General features: G+C 46.9%; 2 protein-coding genes across 5 annotated transcripts in view; one reads left to right on the top strand and one right to left on the bottom strand.

Annotated features, from left to right (window-relative positions):
* Positions 1 to 12292: 12292 nt before the first annotated feature.
* Positions 12293 to 24251, top strand: CENPV (centromere protein V). The gene is made up of 5 exons (XM_039475906.2): positions 12293 to 12932; positions 15936 to 16034; positions 17211 to 17280; positions 22593 to 22707; positions 23845 to 24251. Exons 1-5 carry the CDS (start codon positions 12517 to 12519, stop codon positions 23967 to 23969), a joined length of 825 nt encoding a protein of 274 aa, XP_039331840.1. The 5' UTR covers positions 12293 to 12516; the 3' UTR covers positions 23970 to 24251.
* PIGL (phosphatidylinositol glycan anchor biosynthesis class L) overlaps positions 15091 to 25184 on the bottom strand; it is a 127612-nt gene continuing 117518 nt past the window's right edge. For 2 of the 4 annotated variants that reach the window (XM_074388235.1, XM_074388233.1), the window contains one exon: positions 24123 to 24213. Coding sequence is in view for 1 of the 4 variants with exons in the window: in XM_074388236.1 (XP_074244337.1) it covers positions 24133 to 24213 (81 nt within the window). In the remaining 3 variants the exon portion in view is untranslated. Of the gene's footprint in view, positions 17349 to 24065; positions 24214 to 25184 lie in introns of those variants that run through there. The other 2 variants (XM_074388236.1, XM_074388234.1) reach the window with 2 other exon arrangements.

The raw sequence follows: 25184 nt of genomic DNA, 5'->3' as shown, positions 1-25184 counted from the left end.
GGAGTGCAATGGCACAATCTCGGCTCACCGCAACCTCCGCCTCCTGGGTTCAAGCAACTCTTCTGCCTCAGCCTCCCGAGCTGGGATTACAGGCACGCGCCACCACGCCCAGCTAATTTTTGTATTTTTAGTAGAGACGGGGTTTCACCATGTTGACCAGGATGGTCTCGATCTCTTGACTTCGTGATCCGCCCGCCTCGGCCTTCCAAAGTGCTGGGATTATAGGCGTGAGCCACCGCGCCCGGCCAGATTTCTATTTTAGAATAACTTGGTGACATCATAGCAGGTGATTAGAAGAGGGGAGGTTAGATTACAGCACTTCAGAGATTGTGGCATTGGTCCAAGCAGGATGTGATGAGCATCTGTAAGTACACTAAATCTACAAAAGCCAGTATCCCTAAAGAAGGCAGGAGGAAGGAACTGATACAGTCAAATCCAAATAAACCATTGTTTACTTATATTTATGTGTTTGTTTGTTTGTTTGTTATTATTTTGAGATGGAGTCTCACTCAGTAGCCCAGACTGTAGTGCAGTGGTGAGATCTCAGCTCACTGAAACCTCTGCCAGTGAGGTCTTTAGCTCCTGACCAGGCTGGTCTTGAACTCCTGACTGCAAGTGATCCACCCATCTTGGCTTCCCAGAGTGTTGGAATTACAGATGTGAGCCACCACACCTGGCCTTGTTTCTTGTTCCAGAAAAGATTCAAGGTGACTGAATTAAATATATACAACAAAACAATATAAAGATAAGTGGATGGGGAACATATACAAAGGTATCTCATGAAGTAAAAGATTTACTTTTATTATTATTTTTTTCTTTTTTAAATTTTTTTCAGACCTAGTCAACATGGAGTAATTTTTTTTTTTTTTTTTTGAGGCAGAGTTTCGCTCTTGTTACCCAGGCTGGAGTGCAATGGCGCGATCTTGGCTCACTGCAACCTCCGCCTCCTGGGTTCAGGCAATTCTCCTGCCTCAGCCTCCTGAGTAGCTGGGATTACAGGCATGTGCCACCATGCCCAGCTAATTTTTTGTATTTTTAGTAGAGACGGGGTCTCACTATGTTGACTGGGATGGTCTCGATCTCTTGACCTTGTGATCCACCCGCCTCGGCCTCCCAAAGTGCTGGGATTACAGGCTTGAGCCACCGCGCCCGGCAAGTAATTGTTTTTTCTAGTAGACGGGGTTTCACCATTTTGATCAGCGTGGTCTCGAGCTCTTGACCTCAGGTGAGCCTCCTGCCTCAGCCTCCCAAAGTGCTGGGATTACAGGGATTCACCACCACACCCAGCTAAGTTTTGTATTTTTAGTAGAGACAGGGTTTGGCCATGTTGGTCAGGCTGGTCTTCAACTGCTGACCTCAGGTGATCCACTTGCCTCAGCCTCCCAAAGTGCTGGGATTACAGGCCTGAGCCACCATACCCAACCCACATTTTTTTTTTTTTTTTTTTTTTGAGACGGAGTTTCGCTCTTGTTACCCAGGTTGGAGTGCAATGGCGCGATCTCGGCTTACCGCAACCTCCGCCTCCTGGGCTCAGGCAATTCTCCTGCCTCAGCCTCCTGAGTAGCTGGGATTATAGGCACGCACCACCATGCCCAGCTAATTTTTTGTATTTTTAGTAGAGACGGGGTTTCACCATGTTGACCAGGTTGGTCTCGATCTCTCGACCTCATGATCCACCCGCCTCGGCCTCCCAAAGTGCTGGGATTACAGGCTTGAGCCACCGCGCCCGGCTAACCCACATTTCTATATGAAGGTTTAGGCATACTGATTTTAACTATTCCAATTAATCAATATTTTCTTTTAGGGATTACATGTATAGTGTTATAATTAAGAATCTACGGCCGGGCGCGGTGGCTCAAGCCTGTAATCCCAGCACTTTGGGAGGCCAAGGCGGGTGGATCACGAGGTCGAGAGATCGAGACCATCCTGGTCAACATGGTGAAACCCCGTCTCTACTAAAAGTGCAAAAAAATTAGCTGGGCATGGTGGCGCATGCCTGTAATCCCAGCTACTCAGGAGGCTGAGACAGGAGAATTGCCTGAACCCAGGAGGCGGAGGTTGCGGTGAGCCGAGATCGCGCCATTGCACTCCAGCCTGGGTAACAAGAGCGAAACTCCGTCTCAAAAAAAAAAAAAAAAAAAAAGGATCTTTACCTAACTCAGGGTGCAAATTTTTCCTATGTATTTTCTTTCAGAAGTTTTATAGATTTTTCTTACATTTAGATCTATGATCTATCTTGAGTTGATTTTTTTTTCTTTGAGACGGAGTTTCCCTCTTGTTACCCAGGCTGGAGTGCAACGGCGTGATCTCGGCTCACCGCAACCTCCGCCTCCTGGGTTCAAGCAATTCTCCTGCGTCAGCCTCCTGAGTAGCTGGGATTACAGGCATGTGCCACCATGCTCAGCTAATTTTTTGTATTTTTAGTAGAGATGGGGTTTCACCATGTTGACCAGGATGGTCTCAATCTCTTGACCTCATGATCCACCTGCCTCGGCCTCCCAAAGGGCTGGGATTACAGGCTTGAGCCACCGCGCCCGGTAAGTTGATTTTTATGTATGGTGTGAGGTAAGGTCTAAGTTTATTTTGTTTTTATTATTTATCTGTTTTCAGTTATTGCTCCAGTGACATTCATATAAGGCTGTCCTTTTCCCATTTAATTTCCATGGCAACTTTGGTGAAAATCAGTTGTCCGTGAATGGGAAAGCCTATTTCTGGACTCTATTCTGTTATATTTATCTATATGTGCTTCTTTATGCCAGCACCACCTTATCTTGAACACTGTCTTTATTTATTTATTTATTTATTTATTTTTTGAGACAAAGTCTTACTCACTCTGTTGCCTAGGCTAGGCTGGAGTGCAGTGGCCCGATCTCAGCTCACTGCAACCTCCGTCTCCCAGGTTCTAGTGATTCTCCTGCCTCAGCCTCCTGAGTAGCTGGCACTACAGGCATGCTCCATCACATCCAGCTAATTTTTGTATTTTTAGTAGAGATGGGGTTTCACAGCCTCTTAGTAATTTATGTGATCTTGTTTCTTTTATTCATCCAACAAACTTACTGCCTACTGTGTCCCAGGCATAGGTCAAAGTTCCAAGGATATGATGGCAAATAAGAGTTCCTGGTTCATGGAGCTGCCTTTTTAGTAGGAGAGGCATACAAAACCCAAGTCCGTATTTAATATGTTAGGTGTTGATGAGGGGAGAAAAATAAAGCAAGGGTTAGATAGATAAGTTGCAGCTATTTTATTTTATTTATTGATTGATTGAGACAGAATCTTGCTCTGTTGCCCAAGCCGGAGTGCAGTGATGTGATCTTAGCTTGCTACAGCCTGCACTTCCCAAGATCAAGCAATTCCCATGCCTCAGCCACCTGAGTAGCTGGGATTACACCATCACGTCCCGCTAATTTTTCTATTTTTTATTAGAGTCCAGGGTTTCATCAAGTTGGCCAGGCTGATCTCGAACCCCTGGCCTCAGGTGATCCACCCCTTTCGGCTTCCCAGAGTGCTGGGATTACAGACATGAGCCATGTTGCCTACCAGCTGCAGCTATTTTATTTTGGTTATTTGATTTTATTACTTTAGACAGAGTCTCTCTCTGTCGCCCAAGCTGGAGTGCAGTGGGGCAATCTTGGCTCACTGAAACCTCTACCTCCCAGGTTGAAGCAACTCTCCTCTCTCAGCCTCCCAAGTAGCTGGGATTACAGTCATGTGCCACCATGGCCCACTAATTTTTTTGAGACAGAGTTTCACTCTTGTCCCCCAGGCTGGAGTGCAATGGCGTCTTCTCGGCTCACTGCAACCTCTGCCTCTTGAGTTGAAGCGATTCTCCTACCTCAGCCTCCTGAGTAGCTGGGATTACAGTAGTTCACCAACACGCCTGGCTAATTTTTTTGTATTTTTAGTAGAGACAGGATTTCCCCATTTTGGCCAGGCTGGTCTTGAAATCCTGATCTTAGGTGATCCACCCACCTTAGCCTCCCAAAATGTTGGGATTACAGGCGTGAGCCACTGCGCCTAGCCAATTTTTGTAGTTTTAGTAGAGGAGGGGTTTTGCCACATTGGCCAGGCTGGTCTCAAATGCCTGACCTCAGGTGATCAGCCTGCCTCGGCCTCCCACAGTGCTGGGATTATAAGCATGAACCACCGTGCCCAGCCACGCCTGGCTAATTTTTTGTATTTTTAGTACAGATGGGGTTTCACCATGTTGTCCAGGCTGGTCTGAAACTCCTGACCTCAAGTATCCTCCCACCTTGGCCTCAGAAAGTGCTGAGATTACAGGACTGAGCCCCTGCGCCCGGCCTGCAGCTATTTTAGACAGCATAATGGCCTCTCTGAAAAGGTGACTTAGACCTGCTTAAAGTGAGGGAACCTGTCATGCAAATATCAGGGTAGGGGAGAAGGGGTTTCCAGCACAGTAGAAGGATGGCGAGTTCAAGGAATGGCAGAGGACTGTGGCTGGAGCACAGAGGGAGTGAGAAAAATGAAAGATGAGTTAGGGGTGCATGGAAGTGGAGGTTTTTTGCAAATTGATTTCTAGGTGGTAATAAAGAGTTTGGATTTTATCCCAATTGTGATGAGAAGAATCCTTGTCTTTCTTGTTTACCATTGCTTCTCCAGGACTATGAACAGTACCTATCACATAGATACCAGGGTTTTTTTGTAAATTGATTTATAGATTTAGTGCTTCTGTAATATTGCAGCATGATATCATGGGGAACTTGAAAAACGAATCTTAAATTTATCTGAAAGTGCAAAGGACCAAGAACAGTCCAGACACTCCTGAAGAATCAACGTACAATGAAAGGAAAATTAACCTTGGGGCCCCAAAATCACTAAGCTAAAGGGAAAAGTCAATGGGAGAACTGCTTAGGGCAAACCTGCCTCCCATTCTATTCAAAATCATCCCTCCACTCTCTGAGATAAATGCATATCCGATTGCCTCCTTTGGAAAGGCTAGTCAGAAACTCAAAAGAATGCAACCATTTGTCTCTTAACTTACTTATGACCTGGAAGTCCTGCTTGGAGTTGCTGGGCTTTTGCTTAGAATTGTCTCGCCTTTCTGGACTGAACCAATGTTCATCTTACATATGCTGATTGATGTCTTACGCCCCCATAAAATGTGCTCTGACCACCTTGGGCACATGTCAGGATCTCCTGAGGCTGTGTCACAGGCTTGCATCCATCCTTAAGTTTGGCAAAATAAACTTCTTAAATTGACTGAGACCTGTCTCAGATTTTGGGGTTCACAGTATCAAGCCTTTGTAGCATTATGTAAGTTACAATAGTTAAGACAATGTGCTTGACTCAGGACTAATGGAACAGAATAGAGAATTCAGAGAATGAGCCATGGGTATATAAAAACCTAATACAAAAAGAATAGGGGCAAGGTGTGGTGACTCATGCCTGCAATCCCAGCACTTAGGGAGGCCAAGGCAAGCAGATCACCTGAGGTTAGGAGTTTGAAACCAGCCTGGCCATCATGGTGAAATCCTATCTCTACCAAAAATACAAAAATTAGCTGGGCATGTTGGCCTGTGCCTGTAGTCCCAGCTACTTAGGAGGCTGAGGTTCGAGAGTCGGCTGAACCCAGAGGGTGGAGGTTGTGGTGAGCCAAAATTACGCCACTGCACTCCAGCCTGGGCAACAGAGCAAAACTCTGTCTGAAAAAAAAAAAAAGAATGGGGAGAATGGGGAGGCCATGCATGCTGGCTCAAGCCTGTAATCGCAGCACTTTGGGAGGCTGAGACAGGAGGATCCCTTGAGCCTAGGAGTTTAAGGATGCAATAAGCTATAATCATGCCACCGCATTACAGCCTGAATGACAGAGTAAGACCCTATACTAAATTCTGGATGGACTCAGAACTTCAATGTGAAAATGTAACCCTAAATACTGTTTAGAAGGAAATAAAAACAAATATCTTTATGCCCAGAGAAAAGAGATTTGGTAAATCCTTGGTAAAATAACCAGATTGAAATTAGGGATTTCTGTTTATCAACATACTCATTAAAGATAATAGATAATAAAAATACTGGCTGTCCACCTGGGGAAGCTGAGGCAGGAGGACTGCTTGGGCTTAGGAGTTTGAGACTAGCTTGGGCAACATAGTGGGACCCTGTTTCTACAAAAAATGTAAAGATTAGGCCGAGTACGCTGGCTCACACCTGTAATCCCAGCACTTTGGGAGGCCAAGGTGGGCAGATCACCTGAGGTCAGGAGTTCAAGACCAGCCTGGCCAACACGGTGAAACCCTGTCTCTACTAAAATTACAGAAAATGGCTGGGTGTGGTGGCACATGCCTGTAATCCCAGCTACTCAGGAGGCTGAGGCAGGAGTACCTCTTGAACCCAGGTTGTGGAGGTTGCAGTGAGCCGAGATTGTGTCAAAAAAAAAAAAAAAAAAAAAAAAAATGAGGCAGGAATGGTGGTGCACACCTGTAGTCCCAGCTATTCCAGAGGCAGAGTCGGAGGATCATTTGAGCTGGGAAGTTGAGGCTGTAGTGAGCTCTGATTGGACCATTGCACTTCAGCATGAGTGACAGAGCAAAAACCTTTCTCTAAAGAAAAAAAAACTGACTGGCTGTAAACTTGGTGAAGATACTTATAACACATATAATTAACCAGGATCAGAAGTGAGAATGGATTTGTTCAATTTTATGAACGTTAATGGATTTGTCCAATTCCATGAACATTCTGCAATGATGGAAGCGTTCTATATTTGTATTGTCCAATAGCCACTAGCCACATGTAGCTATTGAACATTTTAAGAAGGCTTGAGGCCGGGCGCGGTGGCTCAAGCTTGTAATCCCAGCACTTTGGGAGGCCGAGGCGGGTGGATCACAAGGTCAAGAGATCGAGACCATCCTGGTCAACATGGTGAAACCCCGTCTCTACTAAAAATACAAAAAATTAGCTGGGCATGGTGGCACGTGCCTGTAATCCCAGCTACTCAGGAGGCTGAGGCAGGAGAATTGCCTGAACCCAGGAGGTGGAGGTTGCGGTGAGCCGAGATCGCGCCATTGCACTCCAGCCTGGGTAACAAGAGCGAAACTCCGTCTCAAAAAAAAAAAAAAAAAAAAGAAGGCTTGAGGAACTGAATTTTAAACTGTATTTTATTTATTTGTTTGTTTGTTTGTTTTTGAGACTGAGTCTCAGTCTGTTGCCCAGGCTGGAGTGCAGTGGCATGATATCAGCTCACTGCAACCTCTGCCTTCCAGATTCAAGCAATTCTCCTGCCTCAGCCTCCTAAGTATCTGGGATTGTAGGTACACACCACCATGCCCAGCTAATTTTTTGTATTTTTTTAAATTTTCAGCTAGGTGTAGGGGCTTATGTCTGTAATCCTAGGACTTTGGGAGGCCAAGGGTGGATTGACTGAGCACAGGAACTCCAGACATGGCAAAAATGGCCAACATGGTAAAATTCCATCTTTACAAAAAAAACACACACAAAAAAATTAGCAGGTCATGGTAGCTCGCCTCTGTGGTCCCAGCTACTTGTGGGGGGCTGAGGCAGGAGGAACCCTTGAGCTGGGGAGGTGGAGGCTGCAGTGAGCTGAAATCTTGCCACTGCACTCACTCCAGCCTGGGCACCAGTGAGGCCCTGTCTCAAAAAAACATTTTTTCTAAATTATGAAAAATACATAAACACACAAAAGGCCGGTCTTGGTGTCTCATACCTATAATCCCAACACTTTGGGAGGCTGAGGCTGGCAGATCACCTGAGGTCAGGAGTTTAAGACCAGCCTGGCCAACATATAGTGAAACCCCATCTCTACTGAAAAATACAAAAATTAGCTGAGTGTGGTGGTGCATGCCTGTAGTCTCATCTACTTGGGAAACTCAGGCAGGAGAATCGCTTGAAAACAGCAGTGAGCCGAGATTGTGCCATTGCACTCCGGCCTGGGCAACAGAGAGAGAGAGTCCATCTAAACAAAAAAAAAAAAAAAGAAAGAAAGAAAGAAAAAGAAGCAAACAACACAAAAGTTACCATTTTAACTCTTTTTAAGTGTACAGTTCAGTGGCATTAAGTATGTTCACATTGTTGGGCACCCATCACCACCATACCTTTCCAGAATTCTTTTCTTCTTCCATAACGCTATACCCATTAAAAAAAACTCCCAGCTGGGCACAGTGGCTCATGCCTGTAATCTCAGTACTTTGGGAGGCCAAGGCGGGTGGATCACCTGAGGTCAGAAGTCTGAGACCAGCCTGGCCAACATGGTGAAACCCCATCTCTATTAAAAACACAAAAAAATTAGCTAGGTGTGGTGGCAGGTGCCTGTATCCCAGTTACTCAGGAGGCTGAGGCATGAGAATCACTCGAACCCGGAAGGCAGAGGTTGCAGTGAGCCAAGATTACGCCACTGCACTCCAGCCTGGGCGACACAGCAAGACTCTGTCTCAAAAAAAAAAAAAAAAAAAAAAAAATGGCCGGGCGCGGTGGCTCAAGCCTGTAATCCCAGCACTTTGGGAGGCTGAGGCGGGTGGATCACAAGGTCAAGCGATAAAGACCATCCTGGTCAACATGGTGAAACCCCGTCTCTACTAAAAATACAAAAAATTAGCTGGGCATGGTGGCACGTGCCTGTAATCCCAGCTACTCAGGAGGCTGAGGCAGGAGAATTACCTGAACCCAGGAGGCGGAGGTTGCGGTGAGCCGAGATCGCGCCATTGCACTCCAGCCTGGGTAACAAGAGCAAAACTCCGTCTCAAAAAAAAAATAGGCGGGGCGTGGTGGCTCACGCCTGTAATCCAAGCATTTTGGAGGCCAAGGTGGGTGGATCACCTGAGGTCGGGAGTTCAAGACCAGCCTGACCAACATGGTGAAACCCCATCTTAAAAAAAAAAAAAAAAAAAAAAATTAGCCAGGTGTTGTGGCAGTCACCTGTAATCCCAACTACTCAGGAGGCTGAGGCAAGAGAACTGCTTAAACCCAGTAGTCAGAGGTTGCAGTGAGCCGAGATTATGCCATTGCACTCCATCCTGGGTCAGAGAGTGGGACTCCCTCTCAAAACAAAAAAAGCTAACCACTCCCTACACCCAGGACTTTTTTGTCTTGTTGAGACAGGGTCTCCCTCTGCCACCCAGGGTAGAGTATGGTGGTGCAATTGCGGCTCACTGCAGCTTCCACCTCTTGGGCTCAAGCAATCCTCCTTTCCACCTCAGCCTCCTGAGTAGCTGAGACTACAGGTGCGTGCCATGACATCCACCTAATTTTTGTATTTTCATAGAGATGGGGCCTGACTATGTTGCCCAGGCTGGTCTCAAACTCCTGGGCTCAAGTGATCTGCCTGCCTTGACCTCCTCAAGTACTGAGATTACAGGCATGAGCCACTGCATCCAGCTGCCACTCCTCTTATATCATCACCATGAAATAGTTTTCGCTGATTTAGAACTTCATTTAAGTGTATTTACACAACATATACTCTTGTGTATGACTTATTTTATTCAATATGTCTGTGAGATTAATCCATGTTGTTGTACATATCTGTAGTCCACTCATTTTCATTACGGTGTAGTATTCCGTTATGTGATTATGCCTTTTTTTTTTTTTTTTTTTTTGAGACAAATTCTCACTCTGTTGCCCAGGCTGGAGTGCAGTAGCACAACCTCGGCTCACTGAAACCTCCGCCTCCTGGGTTCAAGCGATTCTCCTGCCTCAGCCTCCGGAGAAGCTGGGATTATAGGTGTCCACCACCACGCCTGGCTAATTTTGTATCTTTAATAGAGACGGAGTTTCAACATGTTGGCCAGGCTGGTCTCGATCTCTTGACCTCAATTGATCTGCCTGCCTCAGCTTCCCAAAGTGCTGAGATTACAGTTGTAAACCACCACACCCGGCCCTTTACTTAACCACCACTTTATATAACCGTCACTTTTTTTTTTTTTTTTTTGAGATGGAGTTTCACTCTTGTTACCCAGGCTGGAGTGCAATGGCGCGATCTCAGTTCACCGCAACCTCTGCCTCCCGGGTTCAAGCAATTCTCCTGCCTCAGCCTCCTGAGTAGCTGGGATTACAGGCACGTGCCACCATGCCCAGCTACTTTTTTGTATTTTTAGTAGAGACGGGGTTTTACCATGTTGACCAGGATGGTCTCGATCTCTCGATCTCGTGATCCACCCGCCTCGGCCTCCCAAAGTGCTGGGATTACAGGCTTGAGCCACCGCACCCGGCCATAACCATCACTTTTAATAAGGTAAACCACCACTTTATTTTATCTATGGTTGAAGAACATTTAGAGTGTTTCCAGTCTTGGCTACTTAAATATGCTGCTATGATATTGTTGCAACCCCCTAACCCTGCTGGAATGCTGGTGGTTTGTGTGGTGTGTTTTGGTGGGCACCTGTGGTCCTAGCTACTCAAGAGGCTGAGGTGGGAGAATTGGTTGAGACAGGGAGGTGGAGGTTGCAGTACCTGGGATCATGTTACTGCAGTCCAGCCTGGGCGACAGGGGGAGACCTTGTCTCAAAAACAAAAACAAGATGTACATTAAAGATATTTGCGGCCGGGCGGGGTGGCTCAAGCCTGTAATCCCAGCACTTTGGGAGGCCGAGGCGGGTGGATCACGAGGTCGAGAGATCGAGACCATCCTGGTCAACATGGTGAAACCCCGTCTCTACTAAAAATACAAAAAATTAGCTGGGCATGGTGGCACGTGCCTGTAATCCCAGCTACTCAGGAGGCTGAGGCAGGAGAATTGCCTGAACCCAGGAGGCGGAGGTTGCGGTGAGCCAAGATCACGCCATTGCACTCCAGCCTGGGTAACAAGAGCGAAACTCCGTCTCAAAAAAAAAAAAAAAAAAAAAAAAAAAAGATATTTGCACGTTGCTGTGTGGTAAACCGTAACTCCAACAGCAACAACAAAAATAGCAAGGTAGGGCGCTGTCACACCTGTAATCCCAACACTTGAGGAGGACTAGGTGAGAGGATCACTTGAGGCCAGGAGTTAAGAGACCAGCCTGGGCAACCTACGGAAATTCGGTCTCTACAAGACAACAGCAACAATTGGCCAGTGTGGTGGGACCCGCCGCCTGTTTCCCCAGCTACTCCTGAGCCCCAGGTGGGAGGACTGCTTGAGGCCAGGAGTTCGTGGCTGCAGTGAGCTGAGATCACGACACTGAACTCCAGTCTGCCAGATCCTGTCTGAAGAAAAAAAAAAGACAAAATAGTTAAACTATGCCTTTAATTCAATAAACTATAAACTAACAATACCATGAAGAAAATCAGAATAAAGAAGAAAGATAAGCTGTGCGTGGTGGCTCATGCCTGTAATCCCAGCACTTTGGAAGGCCGAGTTGGGCAGATCACCTGAGGTCGGGAGTTCAAGACCAGCCTGACCAATATGTTGGAATCCCATCGTTACTAAAAATACAAAATTAGCCAGGCGTGGCGGCGTCTGCCTGTAATCCCAGCTACTCGGAAGGCTGAGGCAAGAGAATAGCTTGAACCCAGGAGGTGGAGGTTTCGATGAGCCAAGACTGCGCCGTTGAACTCCAGCCTGGGCAACAAGAGAGAAAGAGAGAAACTCCGTCTCCCCACTCAAAAAAAAAAAAAAAAGAAAAAAAGAAAAAAAAAAAGAAAAAAAAGCTGGGCATTGTGGCGCACACCCGTAATCCCAGCTACTCTGGAGGCTGAGGTAGGAGAATCGCTTGAACTTGGGAGGCAAAGGTTGCAGTGAGCGGAGATCCCGCTATTGCATTTCAGCCTGGACAACAAGAGAGAAACTCCGTTTCCAAAAAATAATAATAATAAAGAAGGAAGAAATTAAAGACGTAGAAAAAGAAAAATGAGTCAAAGAAAACACGCCTTCTTTGCAGATATGAATAAAATGGAACAGTTAATAGGTTTGGAGACTATCTGGGTTCCATCAATGATTCTTGCGCCTTTTGTCTTTAAACTTTGGTGTGGCGTTCAGCAAAATCATACTAATGAAATCCGACGCGCGGGTCTTTCATTTCATTAAAATGAAACCCCAAATCTGTTGCCTCGGTGTCCTCATGACACTGTTTCTATATGTGACAGAAAAGACGAAGCTGAAGAACTATGGTTTCGGCCGCTGTTACCCAGGACGTAGCAGGTGGCAGGGCGTTTACACTAATTAGCTCGTTTCTGGAGACGAAGTTACTCAGTCTGCCCGCTCAGATAGATGCGCCTGCGAATTAAGACCCGACCCAGGCCCCTCCAGGTCGGAAAGGTACGAAGAGCCCGCTGCATTCACACAGGGCAGAGGCGCCTTCGCAGGTGCGAGTGGGTTCTGGGTATCGCGAGCGTAGGCCCGGCGTGGCCCCTCTGGGCCTGCGGGACCGAACCTGCAGGTGGGCCCCAGCGGCCGGGTTCCCTCCTGAGGGCAGGCGCCGGGTTGCCTGGCGCGGCGGGCGGAGCGGGGCAGCGGGACGCAGTGTGCCCTGGTCCTGAAGACTAGCGGGCGGCGGGGGCGCGCGCGGGACGGCGGGGGCGCGCGGTGTTGTGAGGCCTGCGCGCGGCGCTGTGAGGCCTGCGCGCCAGGCTGCGGGAGCCATGCGGCGGTCGAGGAGTGCCGCGGCCGCCAAGGTGCGCACTCAGAAGCGTTCCGGGGCTTCGGCGGCCCCCGCGGCCCCCGCGGCCCCAACGGCCGCTGCCTCGACCCCTAGCGCCACCCGGGCACTGCGCTCTACGAGCCAGGCCGGGAGCAAGAGCCAGACGGAGGCGAAGCCGCTGTCGGAGAAGCGGCGGCTGAGGCGCTCGTCGCCGCGGGCCCAAGAGGAGGGCCAGGGGGAGCCGCCGCCGCCGGAGCTGGCGTTGCTCCCGCCGCCGCCGCCGCCGCCGCCTCCCGCGACCCCGACATCCTCGGCGTCCACTCTGGACCTGGGCGAGCAGCGGGAGCGCTGGGAAACCTTCCAGAAGCGGCAGAAGCTCACCTCCGAGGCCGCCGCCAAACTCCTGCTGGACACCTTGTGAGTGCAGCGGGCCGGGGCGCGGGGGAGCCGGCGCCACGCGGACCCCCCGCGGCGGTTGTCGGGCTCGCAGCCGGTTCTCGCTGCCTGCGCGCAGGCCTCGGGCGCCTTTCAGCCCTGCGCCTTCCACATAACGGAGCCGACACGGCTTCTCCGTTAGCACTGGGGTTGTTCCCTAAATTCTAAGGGCGGCAGGGCTGCGCTTCTAGGGCGGTGTGGCCTGGGAATGGAAAGGGGGCTTTGTCCGGAAGGCGCCCGCGGCCGTCTTGGGACACAAAGGGTCTTTCCTGGCCACAGCATCGTTCTTGGAGACGTTGCCTTCTGTCCTGGTGCGCAAAGTGGGTGGGGGCATTTTCCAGTGAAAAGAAGACATCCCACGGCTTTCTCTTAGCCGAATCCCGTTGTTTTTTTTAATGTTTGCACACGTGTTTTTGAGGGTGGGTGGAAGGGAAAGGCAGAGGCGTTGAGGGAAGCATGAGTAGTTTTGAACTAAGTGGGAAGCGAAATCCAGTTATTGTTCCAGGCACTGCCAGGGAGGGAGCAGAGGACGGGGGTTATTGATCCGGGAGAGAAGCGCGCGCAAAGAGATGCTCGGGCCTCGCGCGGCGGCGGGGATACCTACCGGGGAGGCTTTTGTGTGCTCCGCCAAGTCTTGCTCCCGACCGCTCGCCCTCCTGGCCACTTCGCGGTCTCTTAGATGGCCCGAGGAGCGTCTCCGAGTGTCCGTGATTTGGGAAAGAGCGGTTAAAGGGCTGCCTTCTCAAATGTGATCTGGATTCTTGCCTCGGGGAACAGTTGAGCTTCAGAGAGATATTTTAATGCCCTGATAATATATTGCAGTGTCAATTTTACGAATTAAAAAGAACAATTAAAACACTAGGGGAGAAAAGCTCAAGAATTACCTAGCAATTGCATAACCTGAGAATTACTTCTTTTCTTGAACGTGTTCCTTTGAGCTGCTTGCAGAAGAAATTCTCTTAGGATGGGTCTTCCCAGACGGAAGACACATATTTGGTTTTCTGTGTGCTTCACTTTTTGGTTTTTCTTCTTGGACTGCACACTGAATTTTTAAAAGACGTTCATCCATGAGATATTTTTTGAGCACCTGTGGGGTGACAGCTGCCTCTGGGCAGAAGGAATATGAAGTTCCTTCGGAATGTAAAACTCATGGTGTCTTCAAGGCATGTAAAAAAGAAAAGAGGAATGTAAAACTCAAATTTGAGGTAAAATTTTAAGACAAACTGATAAACGGTCAAGAAAAAGATTTAAAATATTGACATTAAAAAAAGATGTTTTTCTCCCACAGAATTGCCATGACTTTGTACTTATTAAGTCCACTAAATTACATTCAAAAAGTATGTATAACTGTACCATTTTTTGAAAATATTGTATGGAAAAATAGTTTGGGAGAATGTGTAGGAAATAATTAACTGTAGATCCTTCTGGGTTTGAAGATTACAGGAGGCTTTCACTTTGAGCACTCTCAAGTATGGTAATGTTTGAATTTTTTACAATAAGCATTATGAATGCAGAAAAAATTAAAACACATAAACTCGTAAAGAAATATGAAAAAATGATCAGTCTTAATCATGCAAATTAAAACTGCAGTGAGCTATTTTTCCCGTAATTATTCCTTGAGACTGTACAGTGAAATGTTTTCTCATTTACACTCATGGGATAAGAGTGTTTAGTCCTTTTGGAAAGCGATTTTATGACATCAGATCTTAATGTTCATTTCTGAGTTTGGCTTATATATAAGTTTTACAATTGGATTACAATTGGCTTATATATAAGTTTTACAAAAGGATTACAGTTGTATGCAGGCCGGGCACAGTGGATAACTCCTGTAATCCCAGCACTTTGGGAGGCTGAGGTGGGTGGATCACCTGAGGTCTGGAGTTTTGAGACCCCGTCTCTACTAAAAATACAAGATTAGCCAGGCATGGTGGCGCATGCCTGTAATCCCAAACTACTCAGAAAGCTGAGGCAGGAGAATTGCTTGAACCTGGGAGGCAGAGGTTGGCATGAGCCGAGATTGGACTGCTGCACTCCAGCCTGGGCAACAAAAGCGAAACCCCATCTCAAAAAAAAAGAAAATTGTATGTAATGTGTATTATAGCTATATATTACACATGTGTTTGAAGATACTGGAAATAAATAGAGCAAAAATATAAGAGCTTTATTAACTTTCCCAAAAGCCTCTTCTGAACCTCTGGACTTGATTGAGACCCAGTCATATTTTTCATAGTATCCTGTACCTCCTTTATCACAATCATAATTAAATATTATTTGAGTAATCTGTCAAGGTCGGTTAGAGCAGCAATCGTGTCTGCAGTATCTTGTTTACTGTCTCTCCTTCATGCCTAGCTCATAAAAATTTTTAGTATTTGACGTTTTTATAAATAAAAACGTTTGGTGGTGGGATTAAGATCTCTCACATTGCCGGGCGCGGTGGCTCAAGCCTGTAATCCCAGCACTTTGGGAGGCCGAGGTGGGTGGATCACAAGGTCGAGAGATCAAGACCATCCTGGTCAACATGGTGAAACCCCGTCTCTACTAAAAATACAAAAAATTAGCTGGGCATGGTGGTGCGTGCCTGTAATCCCAGCTACTCAGGAGGCTGAGGCAGGAGAATTGCCTGAACCCAGGAGGCGGAGGTTGCGGTGAGCCGAGATCGCGCCATTGCACTCCAGCCTGGGTAACGAGAGCAAAACTCCGTCTCAAAAAAAAAAAAAAGATCCCTCACATTTTCAAAATATTTGGAATGTTTTATTTTGCAACTTAATATAATTTAAGAAATTGGAGAAAAGAGAGCTCATGGACAAAGAACGTGCTGAAACTATTCTTTGCTTAGGAAATTGACAGTGCCTCCTTAAAAGCAGAAATGCATTTGGTTGTCACATAGAAATGACTTTTGTCCAATCTTACGTCTTTCTTTCAACAACAAAGAGTGGGAGGTAGCTATTCAGAAATTCTTATCTTTCTGATTTTTGTTTCATTTAGTGAATACCAGGGCCTGGTGAAGCACACGGGAGGCTGCCACTGTGGAGCAATTCGTTTTGAAGTTTGGGCCTCAGCAGACTTGCATATATTTGACTGCAAGTGAGTTTTTTTCTTTCTTAACTTGGCTTAAAAGAATTTCAGAATTAAAATGCAATACTTCAAAATAATCTGGGAATTAAGGTACAGAGAAACATTGGCCATGGGCTGGTAACTGCTGAAGTCAGGTAATGGGGACAGAAAGGTTCATTTTTCTATTCTTTCTCCTTTTGTATGGCTCACAACAGAGCTTCAACAGCACAGCCCAGGTGACACAGAGCAGGGTCCTCAGGGCTTGTGGCTGGCAGTGTCACCCTCAGACTGACACTGCTAAGGAGCTGGGGGTGGTTAGCTGCAGAAGTGCCTGGTTGGGTACTGAGTGGAAGGCCTTGGAGTCCAGAGTTGGGGAGAGTTGAAGGGTGCTTTAGGGATGGATGTGTACATCTGGAGGCTCCCTAGGCTCCGTGCTCTCGCTCTGCTCTTCCGTTGGGGCAGATGGTGCTGCCGGCTGTCAAGGGCCTGATTTGTACCACCTTCCCTGGCATTATGATGGAGCAGGGATGACAGGCTCTGGCTTTGGCACCCTGAGTTGGCATGCAGCTAATTATTTAACAGCATCCAGTCCTTTTTGCCCCTAGGTACTGGAATTATATATGAATAATAAGCACTTACGATGGAATTACTCAAATGGAGAACTGAGCAGTCTACTAACAATAGAATCCAGATTGGAAAAGAAGCACTGTGGAATAACTTGTGAGAGGATTCTATACTAAATTAGAACTTTTTCAAAGGTGACCTGAAAAGAGGGGACTTCAGTTTAATTCCAGAGATGGTAATTCTGGGGACATGTTTTACTTGGAGCTGGACTTTCTGTGACGTGGTCATGAAGAAAGAGGGAAACCTAAACTTCCTTGTCCGTTTTTGGTGTAGATGTCTCAGAGACATCAGGTTGTAGCAGTGTCTGAAATTTGTTTTCTAAGTGTCTCTGAAGTCCAGCGCTTTTCTTCACTGTAAAGAACTGGGAGGTGGCAGCACAGACGTGTCTGTTGGTCCTGTATTCTGAGCGTTGCAGGTCCTCAACTGCCGACTTGGGACCCCCCTGGGCTCTGCTGTACCTGCAAACCAGAGGCAGCTCCTCGGCCCTGGAGGGAGCTGAAAGGGGCTTCGCAGCTGGGCTGCTCAGGCGAAGAGGACGCAGGTGGCTGCTTACAATCTAGAATTTGCTCTGTCTTTCTGTAGCTGCAGCATTTGCAAGAAGAAGCAGAATAGACACTTCATTGTTCCAGCTTCTCGCTTCAAGCTCCTGAAGGTCAGTGCTTAAGAGCAGAGTCAAGGAGTGCAGAACCGATTGGTGAGATTTACTACATTGGCCATGGGCTGTGAGGAACAGACCAAAGCCCGTGAGAAGCCCCAATATTCTCCCCTTACATGCTACAGACCCTTTCGGGTTGTCTTTAAAAGGTTGTGGGCTAGGCACAGTGGCTAATGCCTGTAATCCTAGCATTTTGGGAGGCTGAGGCAGATGGATCGTGAGGTCAAGAGATTGAGACTATCCTGGCCAACATAATGAAACCCTGTCTCTACTTAAAAGTATAGAAATTAGCTGGGCATGGTGGCACATGCCTGTAATCGCAGCTACTTGGGAGGCCAAGGCAGGAGAGTCACTTGAACCCGGAAGGCGGAGGTTGCAGTGAGCTGAAATCGCGCCGTTACACTTCAGCCTGGGTGACAAGAACAAAACTCCATCTCAAAAAAAAAAAAGGTTGTGTTATTTTTCACCTTTATTTTTTGGAGGCCTATTTGACATTGTGGAAACAAATCACCCAAATCCTGTCAACCAAAGGTAACCCGTTAATATTTTGGTGTCTGTCCTTGTGTATTATTTTCTACTCAGATAAATACATCTAAACCTATTGTCTTAATGTTTGTTAAGTAGGATTTTACCATTCTTTCTGTTGATAACCTACTTATCTCATTTCCCAATGAAAAGCTTGCATACTTTTTTTTTTTTGAGATGGAGTTTTGCTCTTATTGCCCAGGCTGGAGTGCGATGGCGTGATCTAAACTCACCGCAACCTCCACCTCCCGGGTTCAAGCAATTCTTCTGCTTCCGTCTCCCGAGTAGCTGGGATTACAGGCATGTGCCACCATGCCTGGCTAATTTTTGAATTTTTAGTAGAGATAGATAGTTTCTGCATGTTGGTCAGGCTGGTCTCGAACTCCTGACCTCAGGTGATCCGCCTGACTTGGTGTCCCAAAGTGCTGGGATTACAGGCATGAGCCACTGTGCCTGGCCTATATACTTATTTTTAACTTGAATTTTATTATTTTAGGGAATTTTTTGTACTTGATACAAAATTCGAAAGGTAGAAGATAATGTGTATATACACAGTGAAAAGTCTTCCCCCACTCCCCATGCCTCAGTCTTCCTCTTCCCCACAGCCAGTTTCCTTGTTTACTTATCCCATCACTGTCTGTATCATTGCACTTCTTGGGTAAGTCTAGTTTTTTTCTGATTATAAACAACATTGTGGTGAACCTCCTTGGTATAGCTTTTTGACAATTTAGAAATTTCTCCCTTAGGATCAATTCTCTCTTTTTTTTTTTTTTTTTGAGACGGAGTTTCGCTCTTGTTACCCAGGCTGGAGTGCAATGGCGCGATCTCGGCTCACCGCAACCTCCGCCTCCTGGGTTCAGGCAGTTCTCCTGCCTCAGCCTCCTGAGTAGCTGGGATTACAGGCACGCACCACCTTGCCCAGCTAATTTTTTGTATTTTTAGTAGAGACGGGGTTTCACCATGTTGACCAGGATGGTCTCGATCTCTTGACCTCGTGATCCACCCGCCTCGGCCTCCCAAAGTGCTAGGATTACAGGCATGAGCCACCGCGCCCGGCCAATTCTCTTAGAAGTAAGTTCTCTGGCAACTCTGGGCACACTTCCTATACCCTGTTCCACAAGGAGCAGTGAAAAAAAAAGGGCCGGGCATGGTGGCTCACGCCTGTAATCCCAGCACTTTGGGAGGCAGAGGCCAGTGGATCATGAGGTCAGGAGTTCAGGACTCAAGATCAGCCTGGCCAATATGGTGAAACCCCGTCTCAACTAATAATATAAAAATTAGCCGCGTGTGGTGGTTCGTGCCTGTAATCCCAGCTACTCAGGAGGCTGAGGCAGGAGAATAGCTTGAACCTGGGAGGCGGAGGTTGCAGTGAGCCAAGATCGTGCCACTGCACTCCAGCCTGGGCAACAGAACAAGACTCCCTCTCCAAAAAAAAGGAAAGAAAATCTCTGAGTTAAAGATTACAGATTTTTTAAAAAGACTTTTAGCACATTATGGGTAATGTGAGGTTGGTCAGGGTTTTAATTCCATCCGAATATTGCTGGATGGCTTGGGACCACTTGGCAGTCCTTTGCTGCTCCTCTGTACGGCAGTGGCTGTGGCATGAGCAAGGCTCCTCAGGGAGCTATTTCTATAGGAAGCACAATTCTGGATGGTATGCTAGTGGCTGGGAAAGTGTAAAGAAGTTTAACAATAATAAGAAACCTCCACCCCCTCCCCTTCAGCTATCTCCCTCTTCAAAGATACATATGCATATAAAAGCACATACAGGCCAGGCACGGTGGCCCATGCCTGTAGTCCCAGCACTTTGGAAGGCCAAGGTAGGCAGATCGCTTGAGCCCAGGAGTTCAGCACCAGCCTTGGGCCTCATAGTGAGACACCGTGTCTACAAAAATTAGAAAATTAGGTTTCTCCCCATGTCTTGGATGATTGCTCCCACCTACCCTGCTGCCACCTGGGATCCAACATGCTCAAACCCAGCTGTGAACTAAACAGAGTATTAAAAGAAAGAGCCTTTGCTTCAGCAGTTTATGTTAAGATGCGGGCTTGGGTCATCCTATCTCCACTAATGTGTATGGGGAAAGTCCTGTTAGATAAGAGTTTTTGGAAGACCCATGTTTTGTGCTTTTTGGGTTTCAGTATAAGGTTTTTCCTGCAGGGCTGCAGGGAAAGTTCCCCAGCATTTCCAGCCAGTGAGGGGCAAAATTATTTGGGCCTACAGCTCTTCCTATTCCTTTCATGATCATTTTTGGGGAAAAAAAAAATTAAAAAACCAGCTAGGTGTGGTGTTGCATGCCTATATTCCCAGCTACTGGTGGTGGTGAAGGGGTGTGCGGGGCTGAGGTGGGAGATCACTTGAACCTGGGAGGTCAAGGCTGCAGTAAGGTGTGATTATACCATCGCACTCCAGTAACAGAGTAAGACCTTGTCTCAAAGCAAAAAAAAAAAAAAAAAAAAAAAACACACACAAACACACACACATAACAGTATGTTGCCTTAAAAGAAAAAAAAAGGGGCCGGGCGCAGTTGCCATGCCTGTAATCCCAGCACTTTGGGAGGCCAAAGCGGGTGGATCACGAGGTCAAGACATCAAGACCATCCTGGTCAACATGGTGAAACCCCGTCTCTACTAAAAACACAAAAACTTAGCTGGGCATGGTGGCACGTGCCTGTAATCCCAGCTACTCAGGAGGCTGAGGCAGGAGAATTGCCTGAACCCGGGAGGCGGAGGTTGCGGTGAGCTGAGATTGCGCCATTGCACTCCAGCCTGGGTAACAAGAACGAAACTCCATCTCAACAACAACAACAAAAAGAGCCAGGCACGGTAGCTCACGCCTGTAATCCTAGCACTTTGGGAGGCTGAGGCGGGCAGATCACAGTGTCAAGAGATCGAGACCATCCTGGCCAACATAGTGAAACCCCATCTATAAAAAAAAAAAAAATTAAAAAAAAAAAGGTAGTATATACTACATATGTTGTTTTACACCTTGCTTAACTTTTTGTTTGAAATAGTCTCACTTTGTCACCCAGGCTGGAGTGCAGTGGTGTGATCTCAGCTCACTGCAATCTCTGCCACCCAGGCTCAAGTGATTCTCCTGCCTCAGCCTCCCTAGTAGCTGGGACTACAGTTGTCTGTCACCACACCTGGCTAGTTTTTATATTTTTAGTAGAGATGAGGTTTCAGCGTGTTGGCCAAGCTGGTCTCAAACTCCTGACCTCAAGTAATCTGCCCACCTCGGCCTCCCAAAGTGGTGGGATTATAGGCATGAGCCACTGCACCTGGCCTATACCTTGCTTAAGTTTGTAACCTTGGCAATTGTTCCATGTTAGTATTTGTAGAGCTATCTCATTCTTCTCAAAAGTTGGAGAATATTCCACTTTATGAGTGTTCATAATGCCTAACCTGTCCTCTACTGATCGACATTTTCAATTTTTCCAATCTTTAGCCTTTATAAACAGTGCTGTAGTATCTATATACCTATGTCATTGAGACATTTGGAATATATCTGTAAGATAAATTTCAGGAATGGAATTGTGTGCTAAAGGATAGGTACACTACACTTTAAAATTCTGTTAGATGTTGCTAAATTTTGCCAATTCCTATTACTGATATATGTGAACACATTTCTCTACATACTTATCAATACCGTGTTAACAGCTTTGATTTTGCCCACCTGATAGTGAAATACATCTCATTGCAGTTCATATGGGTGAGAATTTCATAGGCTAAAAACTGATTTATTTTTCTTTTTACCTGAAGTGTCTGTTCATGTCCTTTGTCCAGTCTCCTATTTGTATTATCCATTAAGGAAATTAGCCTGTCTATGATGTCTGGCAAATACTTTTTTCCTGGTTTGTCCTTTGTGGATAAATTAAGAACAGCCAGCAGTTTTCTTAAGACCTTGAGCCATGCCGTTTGGGGACATGGAGAGCCAGTCCCTTGGGTGAACTGTCTCTCCATGTAGGCCCCAGGAAGCAAGCATTTTCCCTCCCTGATGTGATAGATCAGGGAAGACTCAAGGCTGAATTCTGTGTGCAGTTGACCTAAGGGAAGTTGTGAGCTGTCACGATCCAGACTGACATGTCTCTGGATAGGGTAGATGGGTCTCTATGTTCAAGAAGGTCCCAGTCTTTTACAGGAGATAGGAAATGGCCTCATAATATAAAGAGCCCTGCAAAAGGGCTCCTCCCCCCATTAAGTTTTTTAAAGATTTTTTTTAAATGGTACGATCTCAGCTCACTGCAGCCTCCACCTCTCCAGGCTCAACTGATCCTCCTACCTCAGCCTTCTGAGTAGCTGGGACTATAGATGTGTGCCAGTGCACCTGGTTAATTTTTGTATTTTTTGTAGAAACAGGGTTGCCCAGGTTGGTCTTGAACTCCTGGGCTCAAGTGATCTGCCCACCTCAGCCTCTGAACCTGTTGGGAAATCTCTTTGTGCTTGGACTCGGTGGCTAACACTTATAATCCCAGCACTTTGGGAGGCTGATGCAGGCAAATCATGAGGTCAGGAGTTCAAAACCAGCCTGGCCAACATGGTGAAACCCCGTCGCTACTAAAAATACAAAAAACTAGCAGGTTGTGGTGGTGGGCACCTGTAATCCCAGCTACTAAGGAGGCTGAGGCAAGAGAATCACTTGAACTTGGGAGGTGGAGGTTGCAGTGAGCCAAGATTGTGCCACTGCACTCCAGCCTGGGCGACAGTGGGAGACTCCATCTCAAAATAAATAAATAAATAAATCTCTTTGTAAAAAGAGAATACCTGTTTGTCTGTTTTCACGTAGGGAGCTGACCACATAACAACTTACACGTTCAATACACACAAAGCCCAGCACACCTTCTGTAAGAGATGTGGCGTTCAGAGCTTCTATACTCCACGCTCCAACCCCGGAGGCTTTGGTGAGTAAAGGGGATGGACTGCAAGCTCAGGGGGACACAGAGAGACAGAGAGGCCCATGGTGCTGTCACTTAAAGTCTTGGTTAGACAGGTGGGACACTGACTAGACCCTGTCACATGCGTATCTTAAAGGAACGGCTCGTCGGCAGAACACTCCACATGATGGAGTGTGAGTTGGACTCTGGTGAAGCCTGTCTGAATTCCTATCTTAATGTGGTGAAGTTGGACTCGGAGGCCATCCAGGTTGTGATTCTCATTCACCAGTGCTGCCAGAGCTGGTGTTGCTGGGGATGGTGTTGAAGGGTAGGGAGTAGAGGGCTTGTGGGGCCAGGGAAGGCAGCTTTAATAATGACAAGGGTTAAGGGAGTGAAGGAGGCAAGATCGGGGAGCATTGATAATGCCATTTAAAAGCTTTTTGGTGGTTCAAAAAACAAGCATGACTAGCTGGTCACAGTGGCTCACACCTGTATCCCAGCCCTTTGGGAGGCCAAAGTGGGAAGATTGAGCTCAGGAGTTTGAGACCAGCCTGGGAAACATAGCGAGACCCTGTCTCTGTTCTTTTTAACAAATAATAATAAACATCTACTAAAAATACAAAGTCAGCCAGGCATGGTGGTACATAGCGGTAATCCCACCAACTTGAGAGTCTGAGGCAGAAGAACTGAATCCGGGAGGTGGTGAGCCAAGATCATGCCATTGCACTCCAGCCTGGGTGATAAGAGCAAAGAAATGCCATCTCAAAAAAGAAAGTTATCTATCTAAACACAAGAAAGGCCTATGAATTCTTTAGGCTGCCAGTCAGAGATTGCTCGGGCTGCACTTCTCTGCACATTGCACTCTCAACTTGGTATTGAATGATGTCTAGCATTGGCCATCCCTGGTTCAAGGAGTGTGATTCCCATCTGGAAGTTGAGGAAAGTGAGCTAGAGGACTGAAGCTGCAGGCTGGAGCCAGTGCTTTCTGAGCCAGCCGGCCACCTGTGGGCCTCATCGCTGAAGCCATAAGCTGTGGCATATCCTTTGGAAGCCCTAATGTGTAAGATGATGATGCCTGCAGGTGGGGGCTCATCCAAGAGCTAGTACTGCATCTGGTCTCACTCGTACTGGGCATCTCCTTTTGTCTGTGCCACTTTCTCCTAGGAATCGCCCCCCACTGCCTGGATGAGGGCACTGTGCAGAGTATGGTCACAGAGGAATTCAATGGCAGCGATTGGGAGAAGGCCATGAAGGAGCACAAGACCATCAAGAACATGTCTAAAGAGTGAGCTTCTGCCTCTCCTGTCCTGAAAAGGAGGAATGATTAGGGCCAGCAACTTTGCTTTTCCTGCCACGCCTCAGTGGTGCTCCTGAATGTGACTGACCTGGAATGCTGGTTCCGTTCACCAGGGCCATCTTGATCTCTGCAGTTTGCTCCAGCTACCAGTTTCTTTAGGCAGCTCTTTGTCCTCCCTCTGCCTGAATTTTGATGTAGTCTAGTTGACATCCTTCTCTTCCCAACTTTTGTGTGATCTTTTAGGAAAAAAAAATAAAATATTTTTAACATCAAAGCAGTTACTGTGGTTTATCATTTCTTTTGTACTGTGATTTGCTTCTGAGACCAGTCGATTAATAGCAGATATGTACTCAGCGCTATATCAAGATGTTTGCAAACAAGACATCTTGGCTTAAGCCTGTAGTCTTAGCTGTTCTGGAGGGTTGATTGAGCCCAGGAGGTTGAGGTTGCAGTGAACTGTGTTTGCGTTACTGCACTCCAGTCTGGGTGACAGAATGAGACTATCTCAAAAAAAAGGAAAAAAAAAATTTGTAGCCAAATTGGAAAGAAGACATAAGACAAACAATTACTAAAAATGGAAAATTGGCCAGGCACAGTGGCTCACACCTGTAATCCCAGCACTTTGGGAAGCCGAGGTGGGCCGATCACAAAGTCAACAAATCGAGACCATCCTGGCCAACATGGTGAAACCCCGTCTCTACTAAAAACACAAAAATTACCTGGGCGTGGTGGCTGTGCCTGTAGTCCCAGCTACGCGGGAGGCTGAGGCAGGAAAATTGCTTGAACCTGGGAGGTGGAGGTTGCAGTGAGCCGAGATCGCACCACTGCACTCCAGCCTGGCACCTGGTGACAAGAGTGAGACTGTCTCAAACAAAAAAAAAAGAAAGTTCTGGCCAGGCATGGTGGTTCACTCTAATCCCAGAATTTTGGGAGGCTGAGGCGGGTGGTTTACTTGAGGTCAGGAGTTCAAGATCAGCCTGGCCAATGTGGTGAGACCCCCATCTCCTAAAATTGCAAAACTTAGCTGGGCATGGTGGTGCATGCCTATAGTCCCAGCTACTTGGGAGGCTGAGGCAGGAGAATCACTTAAGCCCGAGAGGCAGAGGTTGCAGTGAGCTGAGACACCAGTGCACTCCGGCCTGGGCAACAGAGACTACATCTCAAAAAAAGGAAAAAAAAAAAAAAAAAAAATATATATATATATATA

Source organism: Saimiri boliviensis, chromosome 17 (assembly GCF_048565385.1).
Source record: "Saimiri boliviensis isolate mSaiBol1 chromosome 17, mSaiBol1.pri, whole genome shotgun sequence".
In the NCBI taxonomy this organism is placed as follows: domain Eukaryota; kingdom Metazoa; phylum Chordata; class Mammalia; order Primates; family Cebidae; genus Saimiri; species Saimiri boliviensis.
Note: the sequence above shows the minus strand (reverse complement) of the source record. Positions and strands in the feature narration are given on the sequence as shown.

Bases quoted from the DNA above. Each gene is read 5' to 3' on its own strand.
- CENPV (XM_039475906.2), top strand. From the start codon at position 12,517: ATGCGGCGGTCGAGGAGTGCCGCGGCCGCCAAGGTGCGCACTCAGAAG. The intron at 12,933-15,935 runs GTGAGTGCAGCG...TGTTTCATTTAG, and splicing joins AAACTCCTGCTGGACACCTT to TGAATACCAGGGCCTGGTGA. The intron at 17,281-22,592 runs GTCAGTGCTTAA...GTTTTCACGTAG, and splicing joins CTCGCTTCAAGCTCCTGAAG to GGAGCTGACCACATAACAAC.